Here is a 24,197-nt window from a genome sequence, read left to right as displayed (position 1 = left end):
AAAGCAATATTGGAACCATTTTTAGCAAGAGTAGATTAGTTGATCTTGCACTGCATTTGAGAGAAAATCAAGATTTAATGGCACTTTCAGAATTTTGTATTACAACCAGCTATTTTTATCTCAGTAGACTGACTGATAGTTTCACAACCATTACACATTTTCAGACCCAGATCACCAACCAATGGAGATGTTTGCCTCTTTTATTAAGTATTATGAATAAACAGAGAACCAACACTTTTCCAATATTTATACTCAGCCATAAATAACAGTACATTATTAATTTCAAATTCAGTACATGAAATATATTTATAACAAGACAAGCAACCATTTCTACTCTAGGTCTTTGGTTCAAAGTGCTCTGCAGCATAGTTTCAATCTGGCATTGCAGATAAAACAGGATTACTTTGTACAATTCACCTCAATTTCAATAAAAAAAAAGAAAAAAAACTTTATTCATCCCTGGGGGAACCAATTCCTGATGTACAAATAAAGACTTCTTTGTAGCCTGATTTCTTAAGAGACTGGGAATAAAGACACCTATGATAATTATACCTATGCCTGGTAAATATATTGGTGCATTCCCCTGTTATGTTGCTGATGTTCCTGAGAAATCATACAGAAAAAGGCTGAATGTTGTGACCTTCCGTTCAGTGCAGACTGTCCACCAGCCGCTGGTAGGTTTCTCTCTCTTGTTTCAGGCTGTGATGCTCTTCCACATAGAGTTTTCCATTCCTCACCACTCTCTCTCTCAGCTCATGATCTGACAACAGCCTCTGAGATTGATCCACAAATTCCTGGCGGGGATAAAGGTAAAACGAGTCTCATTTACTGCCAAATACCACTTGAAGCTTGTCATTGAAGTTGCCTGAAGATATGTTTTTTAAAGCATAAAAGACAATCCAAAGCACGAGAACAGAGCTCAGATAAAAGCCTGTGCGCTGATTAGTAAATACTTTAAAAGTGTCTGTACATTGCCAAAGGATGGAGATATTTGTGGCTCCAGATCCAAATTGGCTGTCCGATAGACCTTTTCAGTCTATCCTAATAGCTGCCACCTCTTATTTGCTTATGGGGAGGAAAGGAAAAAAAGGAAAAAAATAAATTAAGTGACTGCTACAGTAAAACAATGCTACCGAACCATCTGTCACAGGAAGATGAGGATAAAGATGATACAAATAAAGATGTATAATGGTGCCTTCGCTGAGCACTAACTAAGATGTGGTTTATCAACACAGCATCCTGAATCCTAGTTGCTTATCTGTTGGCTGATCAGACCAAGAGAAAACTCCAACAAAGTGAAGCTAAAGTGCCTCTAAGTGTTCCTGCAACATGGCAGCTAACATTTACTGCAGCAGAGAGCCAATGGGCACACAAAGTTTTGGCCCCTGCCAGTCAGCAGGCCACTTCACTTTACTTCACTTCACTCAAGTGATGTGATTATGTCTGGAGAGGCTCTTGGTAGGAAACGGCTCTTCTGTATAGCCATATGAGAGCAATAAATCCTCAGCAACAGGATTAAAGCTCAACTTATGAGCAGCACGCTTATAATCACTTCACTCTTCATGCAAATTATAGAGCCAGACAGGGAGGCTTTTTCTCTATTTCAAGTGGTTGTGTGTTTGTTTCTTCTGACACATTTCTTGATACCTATACTGCTCATGTAATTACTCTGAAGACTTAAAGAAGAAGAAACACTGTCAATGAGACAGGATTTTAAAGTGTGCTAAAAAAGTCTTGAGCATGATCCACTGCAAAGAAAGTTCTGGCTGAAAGACTAGCACTTGCTTCCCATTAGTCCTGGCAGAGGTCGTGGTTTATCCAGCCCATGTCGCTGCAACCATCTGTGAGAGCTTCCTTCTGGCAGCTCAGCTGAGCATATGTGACCCCCCCGCACTTCCCCACCCCACCCCACCCCACCCCCAGAGAGAACTTATCTCAGCTGTTATAGCAACAATCACGCTCGATCACTGTATCTTGATAGCATCATGCTCAAGCCCTCTGTCAGTTGGCTTTAACCTATGTTATTATCCTTTTGCATCAAACCTCATTAAATATCAAACTGAGGAGTTCTCATGGGAGCACTTTCCTGCTTGGCGCTATGTGTTGCATCACTACGTGGTAATGTGGTATCTTTGCTCTGTCCCCGAAGGCTCCTTTTGTTATATTTCACCTACTTAGGTTGGACTAATGATGAAAATTTAAAGTATGAAGTTTTACAAAATGAAGCTGAGTTGGAGTTTTCTTTCTTTTAAGATAAGTCTAGGCAGTGCTTCAATACTACTTAATAGCAGTAAGTACTTTTCCAGTCAGTTGAGGTGACAGGAGTAACTGCTGTTTACCATGTCTATGCAGTACGTCCTCTCTGTAGTCCAACAACACGGTCTGTGCTAAAGCTTAACAGTTCCTAATGCACGGTGTGACCTGGTCAATCTTGTCACTACATACCTGAGGAGATGAGTACAGCAGGCCAGTGAGCTCATGCTGCACCACGGCTGCATTTCCTGGAATGTCCCTAGCCAACACAGGTATCCCGAGATCCATGGCCTATTGGAGCAGAGAGCATTAAACACTCCAAAATCACAGACTCATAAAGTCAGACAAAAGTTATTCACTCGTTCTACCATTATTAAGAAAAAAACCCCACCTGAGCAACTTGGATTTTGTACAGCTTGGCGATTCTGCTCTTCAGTGCCTGAGTTCACTTTCAGAATTAACAATCTGTATCAGCTAATACCTTCAGCAGGTTGCTGAGTGAAACATGCTAACATACTAATCAGACTTTAAGCCTACTGTGGATTGTCTTAATCGACTATGTTTAAAAGATATTAAGTGGATTTGCAGGTTTTGCTCACTCAGGAATGGAAAGATTGGAGTCAAGCAATTAATTTGGGTAATTGTCCCTGAAGTGGTCAGATAACATTGTAACTGTGCAAGAAACAGCAAGATAAGGACTTCTGTACTTACTTCTGGGCTTTGGATGGCAGTCTCAGTATATACTTAAATAAATCAAATTCCAATTACCTTGATATTATTCTGCACCACAATGCATGAGCAACAAAAAGATAAAGTGTGTTTAGCAGCTGAATCTTTGAAGGGACATAGTATCCTCCAATTACCCATGAGCCCTGAAGATGTTTACCTCCAAGATGGCTGCTGACATGCCCTCTGAGACGGAGCTGTTGACCACAGCGAAGCACCTTTTCATGGCAGCGTGAAGCTCCTGTTGGCTCCTCTCCTGGGCCAAGAAGACCCCCGCTGTTCTGCAGAAGCAGTGGCAAAGCTCAGTTCTGCGTGACTCAGGGCTCACAGAGGTGTGAATGATGCTGAACAGCAGTGACAAGCCAAGGGCAGGGAACTCGGCTGCACTATGTGTGACATGCATGGAGCGTCTAGAAAAAGTCCTAACCGAAGAGGGCAGCTTTCTGCCGTAAAGATCTTTGTTGTGGTGAAGGCCCCTGGCGCAAAAACTGAAAGATCAACCAAGACTTGAGAGTGGGAGGACAGGAAAAAAAAAAGAGAGGATCTTGGCGCTCCCCTCAGATGTGCATTCTTTTCACATTACGTTAAGATAAATGTAAGCTACATCTGCTTAGATGTTTTCTTATACCACATGGGATAAATAGAGGGTAAAGCAGTCTTTGCATTTCTTACAGGAGCAAGATCTTGGCAATTAGACTGTCAGATCTCAAGTTTGCTTTTATGAGATGTGTAAGTGATAACGAAAGGAAAACAAAACAGAAGTCTCACCTTTTAACAACAGCTTCCACTTCATCAGTAAGCACAGGATCAAGCTGAAAGTGACAAAGATTACCAAGAGACATGAAACCACTTTCTGTTTTCATTAAGGATGGCAGCAATGACTTAAACAGAGGCATAAAATAAACAATGACACAATTAATAATTTCTATCATGAGCAAATCATTCTCTGAAAATCCTGTATTTTCAGAGATTGGGGTCAGGGTGGGGTGGGTGGCCAATCTGATTAATTGCAATGTGGGATTTGCGTGCATTAGCCTGCCCACAGAAAAGTCAAAGCATAGTAATTTAGGTCAAAGATGCTGCCAAGCAAGCTCCTACTTTTTTTCTGTTTTCATTTTATAGCTCATTGAATTCCTAAATTGAACCAGCTTTAAAGCATGTGCATTAAAATCAAAGAATCTAAACTAAGAACATTTTTGTATCCTGGTGTAATCTGGGATTTAGCAGACATTGTAAAACCAGCAGGGGATATAACGATAAAGGCTGTATTAACAAACAAATGATTTAAGCACAGATTCTGTACCATCCCAGGGTGAATCAACAGAAACTGCAGGGGAGGGACACAGTTAGTCAGAAGGGGAAAGTAGATGCTACATCATTGTTTTTGTTTGTCCAAGTGAATCTGTCGTATCTTTCCTGTTTTGAGATAATGGCAGTGTTGTCTTTTGCTACATATTTTCTTGTTTTTTAAGCAACAAATATGGTGCAAATGCCTGTTAATATGTCAAGATCTGTCATCACATTTTTCACAATAATCTTAAAATTCATTTTATTTCAGTATAAAACAAAACATGCCGCACATTGTGATGTTTGATAAAACCCAGTTTAAAGCAGTGAGATGTGTCATCGCTGACAAACTGACCTGAATTTTCCTCTTAATGACAGATGCTGTGCAGCCAGAGCGCTTATTACTTGAATGAAGTAGCTGTGGATTTATGGTACATCATGACAGCCTGAGCAAAACATGTCTCATTATAACTTCCATTTGTATTTTTACATTTTATTGCTGACATTAAACAAAAACCAACAAAGTTTATTTTTAATTAACTGTGGAATGCTAAAATTATCATGGGAATTCTGACCGTCATACAAATAGGGCCTACATGTTTATTATAACAATAATATATGCCTTTCTTCATTTCTCAGACAAACAAACAAACACGCTTCCACTGTGATTCAGGGGTGTCGAGATGAATCACATGGCTCTGCTTCCACTGAACCATTTCATCAAACAACAACAAAGCATAGCAGAGCAAGAAGCTGCAGTAAGACAGTGTACAAGCCCCTGGCCATGTCTAATTGAGTTGTTTTTGAGCAAAACTAAAGCAGAACATACCTTTTGCCTGACACCACTGTTTGAAGTGACACTAAAATATTGTACATTGAAGTCATATCAAAGCAAGTCAGAGGGAAGAGAAGATGAAGACAAACATACAGAGAAATCAATGATTGAAAGATTGGAAATGAAATGAGGAAAAAAAAAACAGAACAGTTGTAACAGAGCTCTGAGGTTGCTGCTGTTGACTGGGATATGACTTCTATCTGTAGAACAGCATAAAAGTGCAATCAGTGTGAAAAAAAACCCCAAACTTTTACAGCAAATATATAACAACAGCCTCTTCTGGTTTGACAGTCTAGCTGACTGGTTGATTTATGAATATCATAAATCATGGCAGGTTGTAAGAATTCAAATGCTTTTTCCAGTTATTTGACTTATTTGACATGAAACCACATAACCTGTATATGTGCAGTTAATGTCCTCAGGGATGATACGCAGGACAGAAGCATGATGGTGTCTGACAGCACAACTAACAGCTTTTGCTTATACCAGCACATGTCCAGATATATGCCCATCCATGTGTTAACTGAGTTGGCTCTGTACAGGTCACTAGTCAAAGGTTGGTGCTAATCTGGGGTAGAAAATGCATTAGTATATCAAGCAGTCAGCCAGTTAGTCAAAACAGGACCACTACTGTAGCTGCTGAGCCTCGTCCTCGTTTGTAGAAGATGGCTACTTCTTCTCAGCACTGGCTGTTAATTCCAGCTAACCAGCTAAAGCCAGTATTTCTGCTACATCCTATTAGAGACCGCCTGAATTACCTGGGGAGGTTTCTAGGTAATTTCAGAAACAGTAAAGTAACAGTGCAGAGAGTCATGGTGTAGAGGGAAACACATGACAAGTATTAAAAAAAAAAAGCCTGACTTACTGTAAAATGACTGTGAACGTACCTTTGGCCCAATAATGACCAACACATTCAGCGGATTCTCACAATGCCACTCTGAAAGACAAAATAAATATGGTGGTGTGAATATATAATCACAAAAAATGAACTGAACAGCGGCAGCTCTCTAAGAAGCAGCAAAGCTTTTTTTGTATAGCATTCTTAGAGCTATTTTTACTTAGTGCCACATATGTTCATATTTTTAAGCCTGTGAATAGAACAATTAAATTCCAAGAAACGCTATGAGAAAATCCACACATCTGGTTCTTCTGCGTGGATGAGACATTAGGATATAATTTGACACCCTCTAGTGCTTATTACCATAACTTTGTGTTACAAAAGTTACATAAAATAAAGTAGACTTAAAGAAAGAACCTACTGACATTACTAATCAGTGGCATCAGATTGCCATAATAACAAGAAACACCATAAAGACAAGACTCAACAAAGTAAAATGTCTTCGTTGGCCCAACATGAGCTGTCAGAAGAATCTCATTGCACTTTCACATAAATTTTCAATTAGCTGAAACTCAACCGCAGAGATCTAACATCATTACTAATTGATGAAGACATTGCCATTGCCTCTACGACAGGCTACTACAGAAAAATAGTGAGAGAAGCTTTGTAATTTGTGCACAAAGGCTGAACGGGGTGAAAACATACCAGCAAGAAATCCCCTCTTTTAGCTGGCCTACTACTTATTATTATTACTTGACTATGTGTTTCATGTTTTTTGTTATCAGTATTGAACATAAGGAATCGTATGGTATACCTGAAAATACCTCCACCAGATAGAGGGGGTCCTTGACTCTTCTGAGGCCACAGACCAACAGGAAGACACGCAGCTCATCCACATGCTCACTGCTTACACCTGGAGAGAAGCCAGACACAAAGAAAGACAGCACCACAATATCAAAACACTGCATAATGAACATCCCAAGTACATCGGCAGATAATGAAAGCAATACATCACCCAAGGTCATGGGCAAAATAAGACAGCAGTGACTAATGTGCTCGCACAATTCTCTGATCACAGTTGTAACGCTCAAGAGGGAAATAGTCTGGTGAAAACATTGGAAGGTTGCAGCCTAATCTGTGTGTAATACAGCATCATAACTACCAGAGCCAGATCATTTGCTCACTGAACAGCCCAAGATTAAAACCAGCTAACCCAGCATCATGCTAACAACAAATGTTTTTGAGAACCTCGATTTAGCTGAGAGGCAGGGCCACTAAATCAACTCCTTTTCCCAGATCATCCAACTTTAAAGACCAATCCGGAGATTAGTCAGAAACTGGCATGCGTGCAACTATGCTTGCTGCCAACAGCTACTGTACAGCACCTTACCTTCCAAAGGCAGAGGATAAAACCTCTGACCCTAACAAAGGAACCCTGTGCTATTGTGATGGCAACACACACTGGACTGTCCGTCTTAGTCCTCGAACAAACTTTAAGGAGATAATTGCTTTACGCTGTACATCCTCTGGAGGGTTTATTTAGGAAGGGGACCAAATGACATTTACAACCTGCCTGATGGAGAGTGGGTTGATCACGGAGACTACCTGACATACGGTTCTACTTTCTGGCAGTGAGTACCCACTACTACCATGTGTCCTTGAGCAAAGAAGGGTAACCCCAGTATAAACCTGCACCAAAATGGAGATTAACGGGACTAAGAGTCTACAGTCATGCGAGCAATTATGCAGGGCTGTACTTAGGCACAATGGTGCTTGGAGATAAATGCTTGTATCAGCATCACCAAGTGGAGCAAAGAAACAAAATAAGTGGTTTATAAATTTTATGTGAAGAGAACATTTAGACATTATATCAGTTTTAAAGCTGTTAAACCCAGTTCTTTACACCTGAGAGGACGAGATTGGTTTTATGTGATTTTTAAGTGATGTTGTTGTAAAGGCAGCACTTTAACATCCAGGTCTGATGAATCAATGCAAAAAAATGACTGTATGTCAATTCAAGCAGATGTGTAAGGATACTGTAACATAAGAATAAGAAAATTTATTTGTGATCCCTGACCTTTTATGCTTTTATCCCTAACCTAAAAGAATAAATCAGAAATACTGAGATAGTGTTGCTCTTAATGGTTATGCTGGTAAAACAGTACTGAACGAAACAAAGTGAAGTGTGAAAACATTTGGAAAATAGGTACTTTTTAAGTGCCTGTGACAAACTGAGAAACAAACCATTTCGAAGATAATACCACAGACAGACACCAGCACGTGCTTAAAGCGCAGTGACAGTCGACTGAAATCCCCTGCTGCCAGATAAGTCCAGATCAGGAGGCGGAGGCAGCTCTTTTAATGCTATTAAAGAGCATCTTAAAATGACAGCATGGAGTCTGGGCATTGACCCTGATCCTAGGAGCTGATTGTCAAAAAAAGCTCTTCATCTGCAGGATGCATTGAACTTCCTTGCATTGATGAGAGAGCATGTCAGCTAAGGTAAACACCCGTGTCACTACCTCAGAACAATATGCGAGAAAATAATGGAGGATCGCTGGAATCATACCAGAGCACAGACCTGTCAGAACTAACAGGAAATTCAAAGAAATAAGATGCAATTCATGTTTCCTCAGGGGAGAAAAACAAATTGTACAAAATCATCTGTTGTGCCAGCACCGGTCTTTTCACTCTCTTTCTTTGCAGTTCTGTGAATTCTATGCAAAACACACTTTTGTTCGTTTGCCTTTGATTTCAGGAGGGCATTCTGAACAATCCCCTAATGCTTTAATCAGTATGTGTGCATGTGAGTGTGTGTATGTGCGTGCATGGAGGTGGGAGCACATATCTATCTGAACAGCTCCTATTAATCTGTTGAGTGGCACAGGGTGACACAGAGAACAGAGTCTGCTGCATGTAGACAAAATAATGAGAACACCACAGGAAAAAAAAAAAAAAAAAAACTCAACCAAGAAAATCACACATAACTAAGTAAATTACACATGAGACATATCAAACTAATCGGTATTATGTCTCAACTTTAAAGAGGTTTGATAATTCATGCACAAATTACTGGGGAATACCCTAAAATTCATCAGTCACTTTAAATTATTTTACATTTTATAACATGTGAATCAAAATGTACATAATGTGTACTTCTATGAAACCACCACTGAGGAAATTCACCAAAATTAGGCAGAGGTTCAGGCTGGTAAGCAGCATTTCTAGTCAGAACAACACATACTAAACTGGAAACAGGAATAATAACATTTGTTTCTGCAGTTCCACTGTTAACTGTTCATTTTGTTGAATTCTGTTGCTATCACCACTACAGGAAAAGTACTGATGTGACTTTTAAAAAATGGGGCTTGACACTTACCTTCTTTAAATAGCAAAGAAAAACAAGAAGATCACAGGAACAGAGTGTGAGTAACTGTGTCTGTGTGTGACTTAACCCTTTGGGATGAGTTAAGTATGAGCAGAAGCTATGTCAGTGATCTATTTTTAATGTCCACAAATTTTACTTTTTTGTCTATATTTTGTCTCAACAGTCTGAAAACTCATCATGTTAGTATAATGACACAGGAACATGAGGACATTTTAAAAGAATGACATGCCCCCTAGGACACAAACACTGTTCTGTGATCTTGTTATAACAAAATACAATAATAACGGGCATTTCTCTTAGCACCTAACCATCACTTTTTGATTACTTTGCTTTTTAATAATTTTTAATAATCTAATCACACAGCTTCAATGAACGTTTCATGTGTAGTTAATTCAATATCAATCATCCAAGGACCAAGTAACTGGACAAGGTGACAACAGACCCCCTGCTTGTTTCCCCTCACCCTTCAGTAATTCAAAGCATCACTGCACACTCAGTGCTGGTCTTCTCATGTATCCCCTTAACCTCACCTCACAAGGCACACAGCAGGAGCCACAAACGACATACACCAAGTGGCCTTGATAAACTGACAGCTACTAGCTCCCAGTGCTGAAATCAGTACACCCAAAGGATAATCACAGACACATGTTCAGTGGTCATGAATCTTCTATCAGGTACAAGGGCTGCTTTGCCTCTTTTATGTTCACCAGTCAGTGTTATTTTGTAGTGTGCCACTGCAACACTGGGCCACATGGAGTACATTTATTCCCAACACTGAAACTGCTGCACACCTTCGTTAAGCTATGTCAGACCAGATGATGGGGATGAAAAAGTAAACAAACATGCATCGAGATCTGGGGGGAGAGTACACACACATGGGATAGTGCCCCCTGCTGCGCTGGGAGTGTGTGTGAAGACAAAAGGAGGATGAGAGTTGACAGGAGAGAATACAGGTTGCTGCAGGAGTCACTTATGTCAGACTGCATTGTTGTGAAGTTGTTGAGATTGATTACTGAAGGTGACAAAGCAGGTAATAAACATTTAAAAGGAGGACATGGAGCATCTAATCTTTTTGACAGTAGAAAGCCAAGACCACCCGATGACAGTTAAACAACAATGCTTAAAACGTTTTCAGGTTTATGACAGCTTAAGTACAGTTGTCGCCACAAAAGCACATTTGTAACAGTTAAACACAGACTGCAGGATCAGTTATCATTTCATTTGAATGAAGTCTCAGCTCTCTGTCTTGAGGTCACACTCACTAGTCCCTATTACATAGAAATACAAATAAATGTCCAATGCTGTGTGGTGATAACAATGTGGCAAGAAAAATACAAAACGGATGGGATATTTTCTTAATGATGCATCTAACCCACATTTAGGAAAATGACTCAGACAAATTAACACCTCAGACAGCACATATGCAGAAAGTGTAACAATGTTTAGAGCTCTAAAACAACTAGTCAGATTACAGGGCTTTCATCACATCTGAAGAAAAGCACAACAGTGGTGACTCCTATTCCCACTATAACAAATGGAAAAGTGACTGTGGGCAATTAGTATTAGCTGCACCGGTTGTGAAGCACAGTGACAAATGGCCCTGGGCCAGAGGGCTATTAATCAGCTGTTCCTCTCTGTAGTCACTGGTGCTCTCTATGAGCACTAATATATCAGAGATGGACACCGTCTTGAAAGTCCAGGCTGTTTATGGAGAGGATGCTCAGTGTAACTGTGCATATTTACTGAGCTATTCAAATGGGAATTGGAAAACTGCAGGAGACAGGGGAAGAGGCTGGCCTCCCTGATCACCAAACTAATGTATATATGTATGTAAATGTATGCTCTCTGGTTGGTACTTTTCAGGTTTGGGGAGTATGGAGGGAAGATAAGGAAAGAAGGATGCAATCTAGAATATGGCAGAAGGGTTTTATGCATGTATGTAATTAAATGAGACACAACAGTCATCCAAGTCAAGAGCAAAAAATATCAAGCTAAAATACAATATATCCCAAATATGGGAAATACATAACACAGTACTTTGATTATTTCCTATTCAGTCTTGCTATTAAAGGTACACCAAGGCATAAATAAGTAAAAAACTGTCTACAGTTAAGTCTGTGAATTATCAAGTCCCACATTGTCTAGACAACAGCTGGAGTAATAACCAGTTGAATCGATAACAGTACCTGAGCTCCTCAAGAATTCAGCCCAGCAGAGTTTCTCACTCACTTCTGTCTGGATACCTTTAAAAGAAACACAGACAAATAGAAGCAACAATGCTCTCAATAAAGCTGCACCATCAATAATAAAATACACCCTAAACAAATGATAAAAGTGGCTTTTAATTCCAGAGGTAAATAAATAACTCCAGAATTGTTTTATGATCATAACCTTTGTTAGTAATGTCACACCTCAAACCGTAAACAGTGAATACATCCAATATACTTCATAACCTTTATTCATGATAGAAATGTACATTGATGTTTGTATAAAAAGGCAACACTTATGTGCCCTTTAATACAAACAAAGCAAAACAAAGAAAGATTTAATGAGCTAAAAATATTATTCTGTGTGGTCCATGTCAAAAGCACTTCAGTGTGATCACTATCTGGTGACAAGCAGAAAAAATAAGCTTTCAGTGGTTGGGGCTAAGCCATGCAGCTGGCCCAGGGCTCTCCTCTAATCTATGAAGGGACACTATTTGCCAAACAAGGCTACTGGTGGGAAACAACATGGAAGAGTGATTTAGGCTGTCCTACATGGCACGGTGGCCAATGGCAAGAGCAAATACAACTCTGTACTGCAGACAGTATGATAATGGAGGAAAAAATGTCAAAGCTGATTAATGTAACACTTCAATGGCGAGTCAGGGATGCACAGCATCAGGCGAGGATATTCATCCTGTAGGGCTTACCTTGGGGTTGGACACAGATTTTACTGCTCTGGGACAGCTAAAAGAAAAACATTAGAAAAGTCTGGTTAACACAAGTACTAAAATACAAATGCATAAGTGCTTTAAATCAATCAGTAAATATTTATATAAAATACATTTTGATTATATCTAGCTGTGTTTCTTTCTATTTATGTAAGAAAATAGAAACAGCTAATTAATGGACATTTTGTGCTCCTAACATATTCAAATCAAATCTAAACTTTAAAAGAGGGTGTGGAAAGCAGTTGCTAAGATAATAGGGGTGCTACAAAATAAATCAGAGGGGAAAGGGAGGAAACTGACTGGATGTTATCACAGTAGATCCATCCCCTATGTGTGTTTTCTGTCACAATAAAAAGCGTGGTGATGCTGCTCAGTGCCTGTCCTGTCTGCCTGCTGTCAGCACTAAATGGCAGAGATAAAGCATGCCACTCGCCTCAATCTGAAGCCTACGGCAGGAATCTGATCTGAAAATAAAACACGGTAATATTGTTTTAATGCCCAACTATTACGGGACAGGGCAGGATATTGTGTTTGTATAGTAAAAGCCCTTCTGTTGTATTTAATGATGTTGTCAGGTTGCTGCTGTCTGTTGATGTGCTGTAAATGAGCAAAAAACTTTTACTCTCACTCTTGATCTTAGTTAGTTATGAGGGTCAATACTTTGTTTATGTTAAGATATCACTTAAGACTTAAGTCTTATTACTTGCTAATTTTGGGGGGACCGGTGTAGCACAGCAGGCCATCATAAACATACTGATGAACCTGCAGTCAGGCACATATAGAATTTTTCTGGCAAAAATCAAATGAGTAGAACTGATAGAAAACATGCAACATGAGGCACTGATCACTATAGATGGTATATCAAAATACAAGAGTAGAATCATACCAAAAACAACTCTGCCTCTTCTTTTAGTTTGTCAGTGAATGCAACTGCAAACCTGATGAAAAAAACAAACTTGTTTTCACCCCTGTAAAAACCATTTCAATGAAACAAGAATTTTCATTGCTGACAGTTGCCTTTTACAAGCAATTTTTGACAGTTTTGACAACAACAGAGGAAAAAGCAGCGGTAACACTAATAAAACACAAATGTCTGAAGATTAAGTACATAAGAGAGGAAAAGACGACTGTGGTTAAAGGCAAAGGACTTAAGGAAGAATACAATAAGAAATCAACAAAGTATAAAGAAGGGAATGTAGAACAAAAAACAGTGGGGAGATATTAATTTGTGCGTATGTGCATGTGCATTATTCAATGGGCCAATAGTCTCAGAGTGGTGACTGAATTTCATGATCAAGGTTTGTGTGAAAAGGCACTAACAGCAGGAGGTTCATGGACTCAGATGTTTGAAGTCATGAGACCTGGATATCCCCCTTTCTCCCAGAGGGAAATTATTATCCCCTTAGATTTACTAGATAGATGCTCTACCATTTATTTTCATCATAATGATAACAGAGACACCAGGGTCTGATGTCAGGGCACAGGACAAAATATTGATAAGCCTGTGTGCACATTAACATTTCACATTAAACCAGGGGAGGAGAGAACACACAGCCGGCACAGCTGGGGTTAGCCTACATGTGCTCAGCCTCATTCTTTCATGCCAGGACTCCAGGCACTTGTAAGGCTCCAGTCTCTTTTTTCCCATTGAAAAACAGGCACACTTGTTAATATGATTCAAATGCTTTAAAAACATATCAAGATTTGGTGAAATATAGCTTGAATATTTTGAATTGTTGTGTAATATAAACAACAGTACTAAAGGAATGAACACTATCCCTACATTTAGGCCATACATGCAGGGTTTTAAGGCCAATATCTAATTTATTTCCACTGGTCACAACTGTAACATCTATTTGGTTATGATTTTGTTAAAAAGATTTGTTAGTAAGTCCAAGACTGAAAATCACATTTTCAATCAATCAATTGAATTAGAGAATATCTTGATTTCATATGAACAATTTCAATTAAGAGGTGTACATGGTCACATTTACTTCCTGTTCACACTTCAGGATGGTGATGTCTGCATGAAACCTCTATAAAAGAAAGTGAGTAAAACATGTTGTAATACATTACTAATATATTTGGTACTAATAATCAGTGGTGTCTATCATTGATATTAAGACAACCACACTGCCACAGGCACAAGGCATAAATTGTTCATATAGATGCAACAGACCTCTTTCATTGCAGATATGTTACCTTGTCAAAGCTGGATAAGCACAGGTATAACTATAGACAATAATGATTGCTTATTTACATTTAAATGTCAAATAAAAGTCATGCCATTGAAAGAGCATGCGTAATAACATAGCCCTTACAAATGAACAGATAGGATGGGAAAGTAAAAATATTCCTCACCATTCTTCCTCAGATGACAAGAGTGGTTAAAACTACAACACATATTTTCACAAATTTTTCCAAAAACATTTCAGAAAAGCCGCCTTATGTATTGAATCAATGAGTAAAATTCATCTACACAGTCAGAAGCTGTTTGGAATTAAATGGGTTAAAATAGCAGCTTTCAGAATCATCACCTGGCTTTCAGTAGCACCTGCTCCATAACCACACGCTTCTGTTCAACTTTCACATCTTCATTTATGTCTGTTCCGCCAAAGATGACGCCAAAGGGTACTTGGATGTCTGGTGTAAAAGGTTAGACATAAAACAAAAAGGTTCTAACATTGGTGGAACAAGTAGCTGTGTACTTGTAAGTCTGCCATTAGGCTGCAGAATGCAGATGTCTGGAAATATGTATGGTAGATAAGTAAACACATCATATAACAGCAAACATGTTTACCCAAGAGAAGTCTGCCTGCTCTGAACAAATGAATGGCCAGTGCACCCTCAAATGGAGAATTTCGAGATACTAGCTTTGCCACCTCAGCAGGTGACTGAAATTCTGCTGCATCCCTGAGCTCACAGGTGTGTCCTGCTGATTCAATGTGGGACCTAAAATAAAAGGGACGTGTGACTGTGAGTGGCTGGTAGGAAGGCAGGATGGTTAAGCAAAGTCACAAACATTAACTACTCATCAACAGCCATTAAATATTTTTGTTGGTTTATTTCTCTTGACACTGCTTCATCATCAATCATCATGATGCAGCTGATTTACTATAACCATTGTACATGAGCTAGATAATAATTAGCAACAGCTGTAGTAGCTAGCTACATTTAGCAACAATATATATTACCTTATTCTTTCAGCTGTAGTGTGGTTCCCGGTTTTAGGGCTGAGACAGGCAAGAAAGAGTAATTTCATATCTTCACTACTAGCTGGGCTGTCGAGCTAACTACTTAACACATAAACATTGATGAAAACTAGATGGAAAGGTGCAGCAAGCAGAGCCTCTATGTGCTCGCTAAACTGCGCTATCACATTTCCTGATTCCATGCCTGTAACTTACACGTAGAGCATAGCCAGCAGGCAACAAGGCTAGCTCGTTACTTGGCAGTGCACCACGCTTGCAGTGTTTACAGGTCCGTCTCCTATATGATCCCCTGGAAACACACGACGGTAGCACAGACACTATTGACCCATTGTTGACAATTTTATTTGGAGACCATCGTTTTACATCGAGTCACAAAAAATACATCTGTACACTCAGAACGTGGCCCTGCCGCCCAACAAGTCTGTCAGCAACAGGATCAGCGGTAGCACAAAAACAAAAAGAAAACCGCCCCACCACTTCCTTCTCTCGGTGGTGCAAAGTCTGCGCGAAAGCAACAAACTTCCAGATCACATGGATAGGCTGTTAATCGCCTCTCTAACGAGGCACGCCGAGTGCATGTCATTTATATATCGTCTCTAGGGAAACGCAAGTGTGACAGAGTGTTGACTGAGCTATGTGTCACGCGATAGTACTGTGACTTTTTGTTGACTTCCAGTTCTCCTTTGATAAAGTGCTGATTTAAACCTAGACAGAGTAAACATTTGAGCGGTAAACACTATCTAGGTTAATGGATATAACGAAGACTCCTGGAACGTGTGTCTATAGTTAAAGGTAATGTGAAACCAAACTCTTACTAAGCTATCGTTGTGCTAAAGCTAGGTTAACATTACTTATGATTTGTGCTTAGTGCTTGCGTTGCATATGATGAGCAAGGGGGCTCCCCTTGGATTATTCAGATGCTGTGAGTAAGGTACAGCTAGCTGTCTTCTCTATGTAAACAGTGATGTAAACGTTTGGCTAACCTGTTTAACTCACTCTATATTTTTCCTCAGGTTGGAACTCTTATAAGTCATCAAGTTGGTTGAGAATGGCTAACAGCAGGGATGCCAGTGAGAGCACCCCTCTTTTGGACTCATCGGTGAACAGACCTTCACCACCATCAGTTTTCCAGGGAAGACGACTAGCATGTGCAGCCATCCTGCTGGCTGAATCATTAGAGAGGATTGCTTTTTACGGCATCACATCCAATCTGGTTCTTTTTCTCAATAGCAGTCCTTTTTATTGGGAGGGTACTCAGGCGAGTCAGGCTCCTCTGATATTCATGGGAGTTACTTACCTGATTTCACCATTTGGAGGCTGGTTGGCGGATGCATACCTTGGGAAATTCTGGACCATTGCCTCAAGTTTGATCCTATATTTTGCTGGCCTGCTGTTTTTCCCTTTCATTTCAAATGAAGGCACCAGGACACACCTGTGTGGAGAAGAGTTGGCGTTTCCTGTGCAACCTGCTGAGTGTCTGAGCACAAACAGTACCCCACCAAGCAATGTAACCTGCCCTGTTCGTGCCCCATATTGTGGCCCAGTAGTCTACAGTGGACTTTTTTTAATTGCATTGGGTGTGGGTACTGTGAAGTCCAACATCACTCCATTTGGGGCAGATCAGGTAGAGTATGAACAATATTACTTTTAGATCTCAAAGTCTATACTAAATAAAGAATGCTGAAAGGAGACTTGTACTCATAAGCCAGTCTTTGAATAAGATTTTTTCCCTGACATAGGGCTGTGTAAGATTGGGTATGTAGTGTGACAATATGAAAGTCTGACATGTGATGGGTTTTCCGCCGCACCATGACAGTTCACTTACACATGCGTGCTCATGATCACCATGGTCATTGGTGTGTAGAGTCAGTGACAACCCTCTGTTTATGTCACTCATACAAAAACCCCAAGAACAATGCTTTGAATGATACTTTGGTGTTAATAAGAAGTGAAACATAACACATCCGACACTTTGATGACAAAATTACGTCAAGTTACCCAGTGGACCTATAAGAAGCAGTTTCAGAAACGGGAAAGTTCATCAATGGGATCATTGTTTCTCACAATAGTCTAATCAGGAGTGGGTAAAAGCTTTCAAAGAGAAGTGGCAGGGTATATATGTCTAGAACTTGAGCCCAATATGCTCATTATAAGATTCTCACATTTCTGTCAGTGCCTCTTTTGATCATGTTCCAACACGCAACATGTACAACATCAAGCAAAATCCATACATTGGAGCAAAACAAAAGACAAACACAGAAACAGATACATCCTACAGCCGCATATAGCATAGAAAAACAGCAGTATTTGGAATACATCAGCTGGGTTTTAGTAGTACCAGAGATTGTTAGGGAAAATATAATTATAAAACACTCAATTAACTTGACAAAACATGATACTTTATCCAAGTGCAGAATTTGAAATAAAGTTGTCACACGAAGGCTGAATTCTCCCACTAATGCTCCTCCAGCTGAAAGTTCCTAAAGCTGTTAATACTTTGCTCACTTTGAGCGAAAGTGGAGATTTCATCTTACTTGGGGCTTGATGTGTGTCTGAGGAATAATTGAACCCTTTTGCAGTGTGAAACTCGCCATGGTCAATGTTGTGAGTTTTTTGTAATTAATATGCACCTTGAGCGTAATAATCATTATGTTAACATTTTTACTGGGGTGGCATACACAGATCTTGAAGTTCGGACATGAAATTAAATCAGAAGAGAGGAAACCATATTACAACAGTGTCCCTTTTTTGTCTTTTAGCCGGCCACTGCAGATGTAATGTCTGTCAGCCTATGATCAGTGTAATATTTACTGATCATATTCTGCGTTTGATGAAGGGTCAACACTGAAGCAAGATGCTAAATTAAATGTTTGTCTTGTCCTGACATGACTAAAGGCTGGAGGCAACACAACCATTTACTATGATTGATCTTGTGACAAAGGTAAATGTAGCAGCAACAAAAGCTCAAAATTCCCATGTATGTGTTTTATTTTGAAATGTTACAGTTCAGTTGTTGGCAGCACAGGACAATCATGTGGCTAATTTTGGCTAACTGATACTGCACAACTTCAGGGAGAAACCCCAGAAAGATTTATGCTCAGCATCAGCTTGTGAATGCCGTGACATTATCTCCCCAATAGTTAATTGTAGCTGTACTGCTGCATCTTTTGTGCTCATATATAAAGGACATATCCACTTCATCACACACTGATAAAATCTTTTCCTCCACAGGGATAACTGCATGCGGAATGGCTCAGTGCCATTATGAGAATAATATTATGTACTTGCATAGACATTTAACTGAATTTATTGTGGTTTTGGCAAGCTAACGGTGTAGGCTATCATAGAAAATTCTGTAAGAAATGTCAGAGTTGCAGTAAACAGATAACGAATAAACAAAAAAGTTGCTGTTTACTTTGTTTATATTTTATCACTCCCCGAAGTAATAAAACAAATTCCCTCTCTCTTGACGCCTTATACTTCTTCGGATTTCTTATGACTATAGTCATTCCATGCAATGCTAGGGCTGCAAAAAGATTTCACTATTACTTACATTATCATTGCACTAAATACAGTAATTTAACCATTTTATTCTGAATGAAATGTGTTAGTTTCAGCTTGTGATCATGGTTCCTCTTTGTCAGTACAGTTTATCTTTTTTGTTGAGTCGTCATGGTTTTGGTCACTAATGCAATTGCCACTTAAATGCATAATGTTTGGTCTTTTTGGAGTTCATTTCCTCATCTGACAACTTTCCTATGAAAGTGCTGATGACCAGACATCTTCTGTAGCTGACAAAGGCATATAGATAGTTGACAATCAAACTGTAATGACACAACTGTCGCAATGCTCATAGTTCAAGGTCTTTTCTCTGACATGGCTAAATTATTTTTATTTTAAATGATCTTCTTGTGTACGTGACAAAATTACAATGACTTTTATTTTGTCTGTAATCTCAGGTCAAAGACAGAGGACCAGAGGCCACACGCAGATTTTTCAACTGGTTCTACTGGTGCATTAATTTGGGAGCCATCCTGTCTCTGGGTGGTGTGGCCTACATCCAGCAAAATTACAGCTTTAGGCTTGGCTACATCATCCCAGCAGTGTGCCTCGGAGTCTCCTTCCTGGTCTTTCTCCTGGGCCGAACCGTCTTCATCACCAAGCCTGCTGATGGCAGCGCCTTCACAGATATGGCCAAGATCCTGAGCTTCGCCTGCTGCTCCCAAAAACCAAAGGAACCCAACCTGCTCCGGTGAGAGCAGCATATTACCTCTGTGTATCAGTCGACTGAAGCCATTTTATATACCGATGGGAGAAAGCTAGCATAAAACTGTTGTCTGTCCATAAAAAAGTGGTAAAATGCACTGAATGACAAACAACATGCTCACAATGATTGTGGTGTAGAAAGCATTCATCAGTCTCAATGAGAAGGCTCTTTCCAGCAGTGTAGCTGGTATTTTTGTTCATGGTAGAGTTTAGTGGGATGGTGATGATGAAGTAGAATAACACAGCTAGGTATTGCTGATAGACCTTTATGTTAAAGCCTCTTTTGATCCCCCTGTATAATTCTTTTTTTTCTGTTGGTCCAGGCATTCATCTTTATTCCCTGTAGTAAAAAGTATTCTGAAGTGCTGTTTCTTGACTTTGAACCAAAGTAGCACAATCACCTCAAAAACTTGACATTGAATATTTTAAGTTGGCCAATACCGTAGCCTTTCAAGAATTTCTTATTAAGGCATTCTCTCTTGAGATGGGGATTATAGGCTTTAGAATAAAGTTTTGCTGCTGTCTCTAGAAGCGCTGTTATTTAAGAGTGAGATGTTAACAAAGAAGACTGATTAAGTCGCCCACTTCAAGAGTTTAATATAATTCTAGTATATTATTTATTTGGTTGGTTGTTTATTTATGTGTTTACTTTATGCTGTCAATCACTTTAAAGTTTTTTTTTCTTTTTCTTTTTTTTCTCCATGAAGACACAAACCAACACTACTAGACAGTGCCAAAGTGACCTATGGAGGAAAATTTCCAGAAGAGAAAGTAGAGGAAGTGAAAGCCCTGGTGAAAATCCTCCCAGTTTTCTTCGCCCTTATCCCATATTGGACTGTATATTTCCAAGTAAGATCAGCACGTTAAGTTGAATCAAAATTTGTGAGACATTTTTCACATGACATATGGGGGAACTTTATATGAGAATATAAGCTTTCTGGATGCAGATATACACACTGCACATTGTGTTAATATGAGGAAAGATTATTTTCCATTTCAATATTGGAGAAGAATGGTTTTTTGCACCAGACACCCTGGTGATCATAAAGTGGAGAATTACTTCATGCTGAGACTCTAATCTCCTTATTGTGCTTCAGATGCAGACAACGTACGTCCTGCAGAGCCTTCATCTGAAGATTCCTGATACTGCCTCGAACAGCACTGTTGACTCCCACCAGGTAACCTCAAGTGGATACACTCTCAGTCCAAGTACCAATTTCTTGTTTGATTAAAAATAGTATAAGTGTGCTTACGTCTGTGGTTTGACACTGTGATTTGTTATTCACATATTAAGCAACTACTGTATAATTCTGTTGCATTAAACATACTGTACCAGTGTGGAGCTCTAACTGCCTCCACGTAAGTAAGTTTGAACCAGATTTTCCTCTGCTGAAACTAAAGCAGTCAGTAGGTCACTGACACAATGGTAGGCAACAGCTGGAGGCAGCAGCAAAGGTTGGTAATACCTTGGGGATTAAGTCAGAATTTAACTTCACAGACTAATACCTTGCAGATTAGCAACCTGGCCGTGATTGTATCTCTCCACAGCAGCGCCTCCATCTGATTGTTCCTGATGAGTGTTGCTGGTTTACCTGTATCTTACTCTGACAGATTGTACTGCATGTTAAGTTCTGACTGAAAACCCCTCACTTATTCCACAATACACAACTCCTCAAAAGATTTAAAGGTGCTAAAATTGGAATAGACTAGGAAGTGTAGTATGTACTGTACAGTATATCTCTGGTGTTCTGTTTTCTGAACAGGCACACTTGAGGTGATACTGGAATATACTGATTTCATGGAAATGTGAAGTGAAACACTTGACTGTAAACCACACAGTTTGACCTAGTGTTATATAATTGGCACATGTATATTGTTTTACTTCACAATAATATTCACTGGGACTCGTGACGCTCTTAAACTGGTCTGACATAGTTTTGTTTACTCGCACTACTGTGTTCAGCCGTGTTTAATAACTATATTGGCTGTTTTTTTTTCCACATGCTTTTTATCGGGTATAAAAAACGGAACTAAGCCTTTCTGCTACCAGCCTCAACACTTCTCAACATCAAAAGGGAAGTGAGATTAGATGCTTCTGTGATTTATTCTCTCACCTCACCTGACACATTTCAATGTCTAAAATGAATAAATACTGTCTCTTCAAGGAAATAAGTCCATACTAATAATGTTAACTGCGATTAGGTCCTGACATTACTATTCTATTGTAATTAGCATTAGTATTTGCTGATATATTTGTTTGAATTACATTTTGTAGGCAGTCTGTACTTTTAAATGATTTTTTTGAATTAAAACTACCTTTTAACATATGGTGTCCTGTGATACCTGTAGAGCAATGATTCCCAACCTTTATGGCTTGTGGCCTTTATATACAAAGCAAAGTTAATTCACCATATCTTAATATCTTATAAGAATAACCACGAGCCATACAATTTTTTTCAGTGAGAGATTGTTATCTTCTCACGTATAGCTTTTATATATTTTGATGCCTGAAGAGGGAAAACTACTCATTATTCCACAAAAAAAAGCTGATATTTGAGAACTGTCCACAAAAGAGAACATTTTTGGAACCAGAAACAAGCCTTTTCTTTTCTTACTTCCTCATGTGTTTATAATTTCTTCAGTTCCCAACCTGGGGCCCATAATATAGAGGATGTATGTATACAGTGCATATGTATGTGGTCTATTTTGTGAAGAAGAAAAAGCAGAACATCATGCCTACTACAGACATAGGCTTGTTGGGACACCTCTGTCATTCATGAGAGGCTTTCCCTTGGCAAAGAGCAAAAATCTCACTTAGCTCTTTCTATCATTTTGAATATGATAATGCCCAAACAAGGAAGGAAAACACTGTCTAAGGAGCCGCGTATAGACTGCCAGCGGTTACTCGAAGAAATGGAAATTCAATTTGAGAATAAATGATGCTATCAGAAGTGTTAAACCAGAGACACATCAGGAGCTCGGATGGCTATTGGAATTTGAATTGCAAAAAACATCTCCAGCAGTTTGCAGTCTTTCATTGCTTGCTTGATGAGATATTGCCTGAACTTGTAGATACTTTGTATGCTCACAATGGTTTTTTTTCCCTATTTTATCCAATCTGATTGCAAAGTGTAATTATTCCTTTCATAGATTACTCTTTATGGTTATAGATTTCGATTTGTGTTTAAAACTTATTTTGAATTGACAGTTTATCCCAAAAGCCACTTGAATATTTAATAGATAAGCATTTAAAAAACAGGCATACTATTAGTATTGCTGCTGCAACTACTACTACTATTACTACTACTACTGCTACTACTAATAATAATAGTAATAATAATAATTACAATAATTATAATAATTATACATATTCTGCTATTTGATGAATGTATTTGAAGGTGTATTTTATTGCTGTCAGTTGAACAAATATTTCTCATTTTGGTTTTGACCACATGGGGGTGCCAAAGCAATATCAAGCTCAAAGTACACACACACACACACACACACACACACACACACACACACACACACGCGCGCACACTCACATGCACACAAACACTTGCTGAACTGTGTTGGAATGCACTAACATTCGCTGTAGTCTTCATGCTTTGTTGCCTTTTTACACAGTTTTACCTCATCTTTTTCCCCTGAATCCCCCCAGATGACGTTCCGCTTCCCAGCTGCCTGGCTCACCATGTTTGACGCAGTGCTCATCCTTATGCTGATTCCCCTTAAGGACAAAGTGGTGGACCCCATCCTGAAACGTCGCGGCCTGCTGCCCTCCTCTCTGAAGAGGATTGCAGTGGGGATGTTCTTTGTGATGTGGTCGGCTGTGGCAGCGGGTGAGTGCACTAATAGAAACATCCCCTCTACACTGTTACATAAGTAGGCCAGAAAAACACCAAGGAAACAACAAAGTTAGCTCTTGTTTTCTGTGGTAAATGTGGGACTCAGCAGATGGTCTTTCATGGATGTATTAATTGTCCCTTTATCAAAACATCACTTTCCACCTGGCAAAGGGGAAAACAGCCCCAGAGTTTTGCCCTCTAGAGCACAGGGGGAGCTGTGGCATCTCACTTTTTGGTCCTGAATGACTGCACCCGCATGCGGCAATGCTGCTCAGTCCTGTTCACTTCCAGCCTGTGGATTATTTTGGAAATAAAGTCTCAGCCAGGCCTGTCAGTGGGCACTGCTGCATTGATACATCCAGGCTAAAGTGTTTTGAAAGAGACAAGCCCGGAGGCAGGAAGAAAGTAAATCAGTAACACTCCTTAGAATCAATGCACATTATATTTTCCACAGCCACTGCCCTTTCTTCTGCACAATGCATCTGCCACATAGAATATGAACATGTTCTGTCATTAGTGACCCTTTAGATATTGGCTGGTGTGCTTCAACCAGATTGTCAGTTGACTGTTAAACATGCACCGAATAGAATTTGACAATAATTGCACAGG

The 24,197-nt window shown here is 39.4% G+C and overlaps 2 protein-coding genes across 6 annotated transcripts in view; one reads left to right on the top strand and one right to left on the bottom strand.

The window, feature by feature from the left end:
* Nucleotides 1-186: 186 nt before the first annotated feature.
* Nucleotides 187-15,927, bottom strand: glt1d1 (glycosyltransferase 1 domain containing 1). Of its 5 annotated transcripts, XM_018668930.2 has the most exons (14): nt 15,670-15,926; nt 15,457-15,495; nt 15,063-15,214; nt 14,800-14,905; nt 13,149-13,200; nt 12,242-12,278; nt 11,514-11,570; nt 6,754-6,852; nt 5,989-6,038; nt 4,622-4,684; nt 3,748-3,791; nt 3,140-3,260; nt 2,446-2,544; nt 187-794 (listed from the first exon to the last, which is right to left on the bottom strand). In XM_018668930.2, exons 1-14 carry the CDS (start codon nt 15,678-15,680, stop codon nt 648-650), a joined length of 1,077 nt encoding a protein of 358 aa, XP_018524446.1. In that variant the 5' UTR covers nt 15,681-15,926; the 3' UTR covers nt 187-647. The 5 variants fall into 5 exon arrangements, with proteins under 5 accessions (XP_018524446.1, XP_050931291.1, XP_018524445.1 ...); XM_051075334.1 differs by lacking the exon at nt 15,457-15,495; XM_018668929.2 differs by having other exon boundaries at nt 15,457-15,925.
* Nucleotides 15,928-16,059: 132 nt separating this feature from the next.
* The window catches only part of slc15a4 (solute carrier family 15 member 4), a 32,674-nt gene continuing 24,536 nt past the window's right edge, over nt 16,060-24,197 (top strand). Inside the window, exons 1-6 of the mRNA XM_018668928.2 lie at nt 16,060-16,266; nt 16,488-17,098; nt 19,434-19,726; nt 20,448-20,589; nt 20,838-20,918; nt 23,402-23,582. Coding sequence (XP_018524444.1) covers nt 16,523-17,098; nt 19,434-19,726; nt 20,448-20,589; nt 20,838-20,918; nt 23,402-23,582 — 1,273 coding nt within the window. The 5' untranslated portion in view covers nt 16,060-16,266; nt 16,488-16,522. The remainder of the gene's footprint in view (nt 16,267-16,487; nt 17,099-19,433; nt 19,727-20,447; nt 20,590-20,837; nt 20,919-23,401; nt 23,583-24,197) is intronic.

The sequence above is a fragment of the Lates calcarifer genome, linkage group LG13 (genome assembly GCF_001640805.2).
Source record: "Lates calcarifer isolate ASB-BC8 linkage group LG13, TLL_Latcal_v3, whole genome shotgun sequence".
Classification (NCBI taxonomy): domain Eukaryota; kingdom Metazoa; phylum Chordata; class Actinopteri; family Centropomidae; genus Lates; species Lates calcarifer.
The sequence above is the reverse complement of the archived record's forward strand: the minus strand, read 5'-3'. Positions and strand labels throughout refer to the sequence as shown.

Coding starts and splice junctions, on each gene's coding strand:
- glt1d1 (XM_018668929.2), bottom strand. CDS start 15,524: ATGAAATTACTCTTTCTTGCCTGTCTCAGCCCTAAAACCGGGAACCAC. Junction 14,906..15,062: donor AGCAGGCAGACTTCTCTTGG/GTAAACATGTTT, acceptor CTTTTACACCAG/ACATCCAAGTACCCTTTGGC. Junction 6,853..11,513: donor TGAATTCTTGAGGAGCTCAG/GTACTGTTATCG, acceptor GCTTCTCTCCAG/GTGTAAGCAGTGAGCATGTG.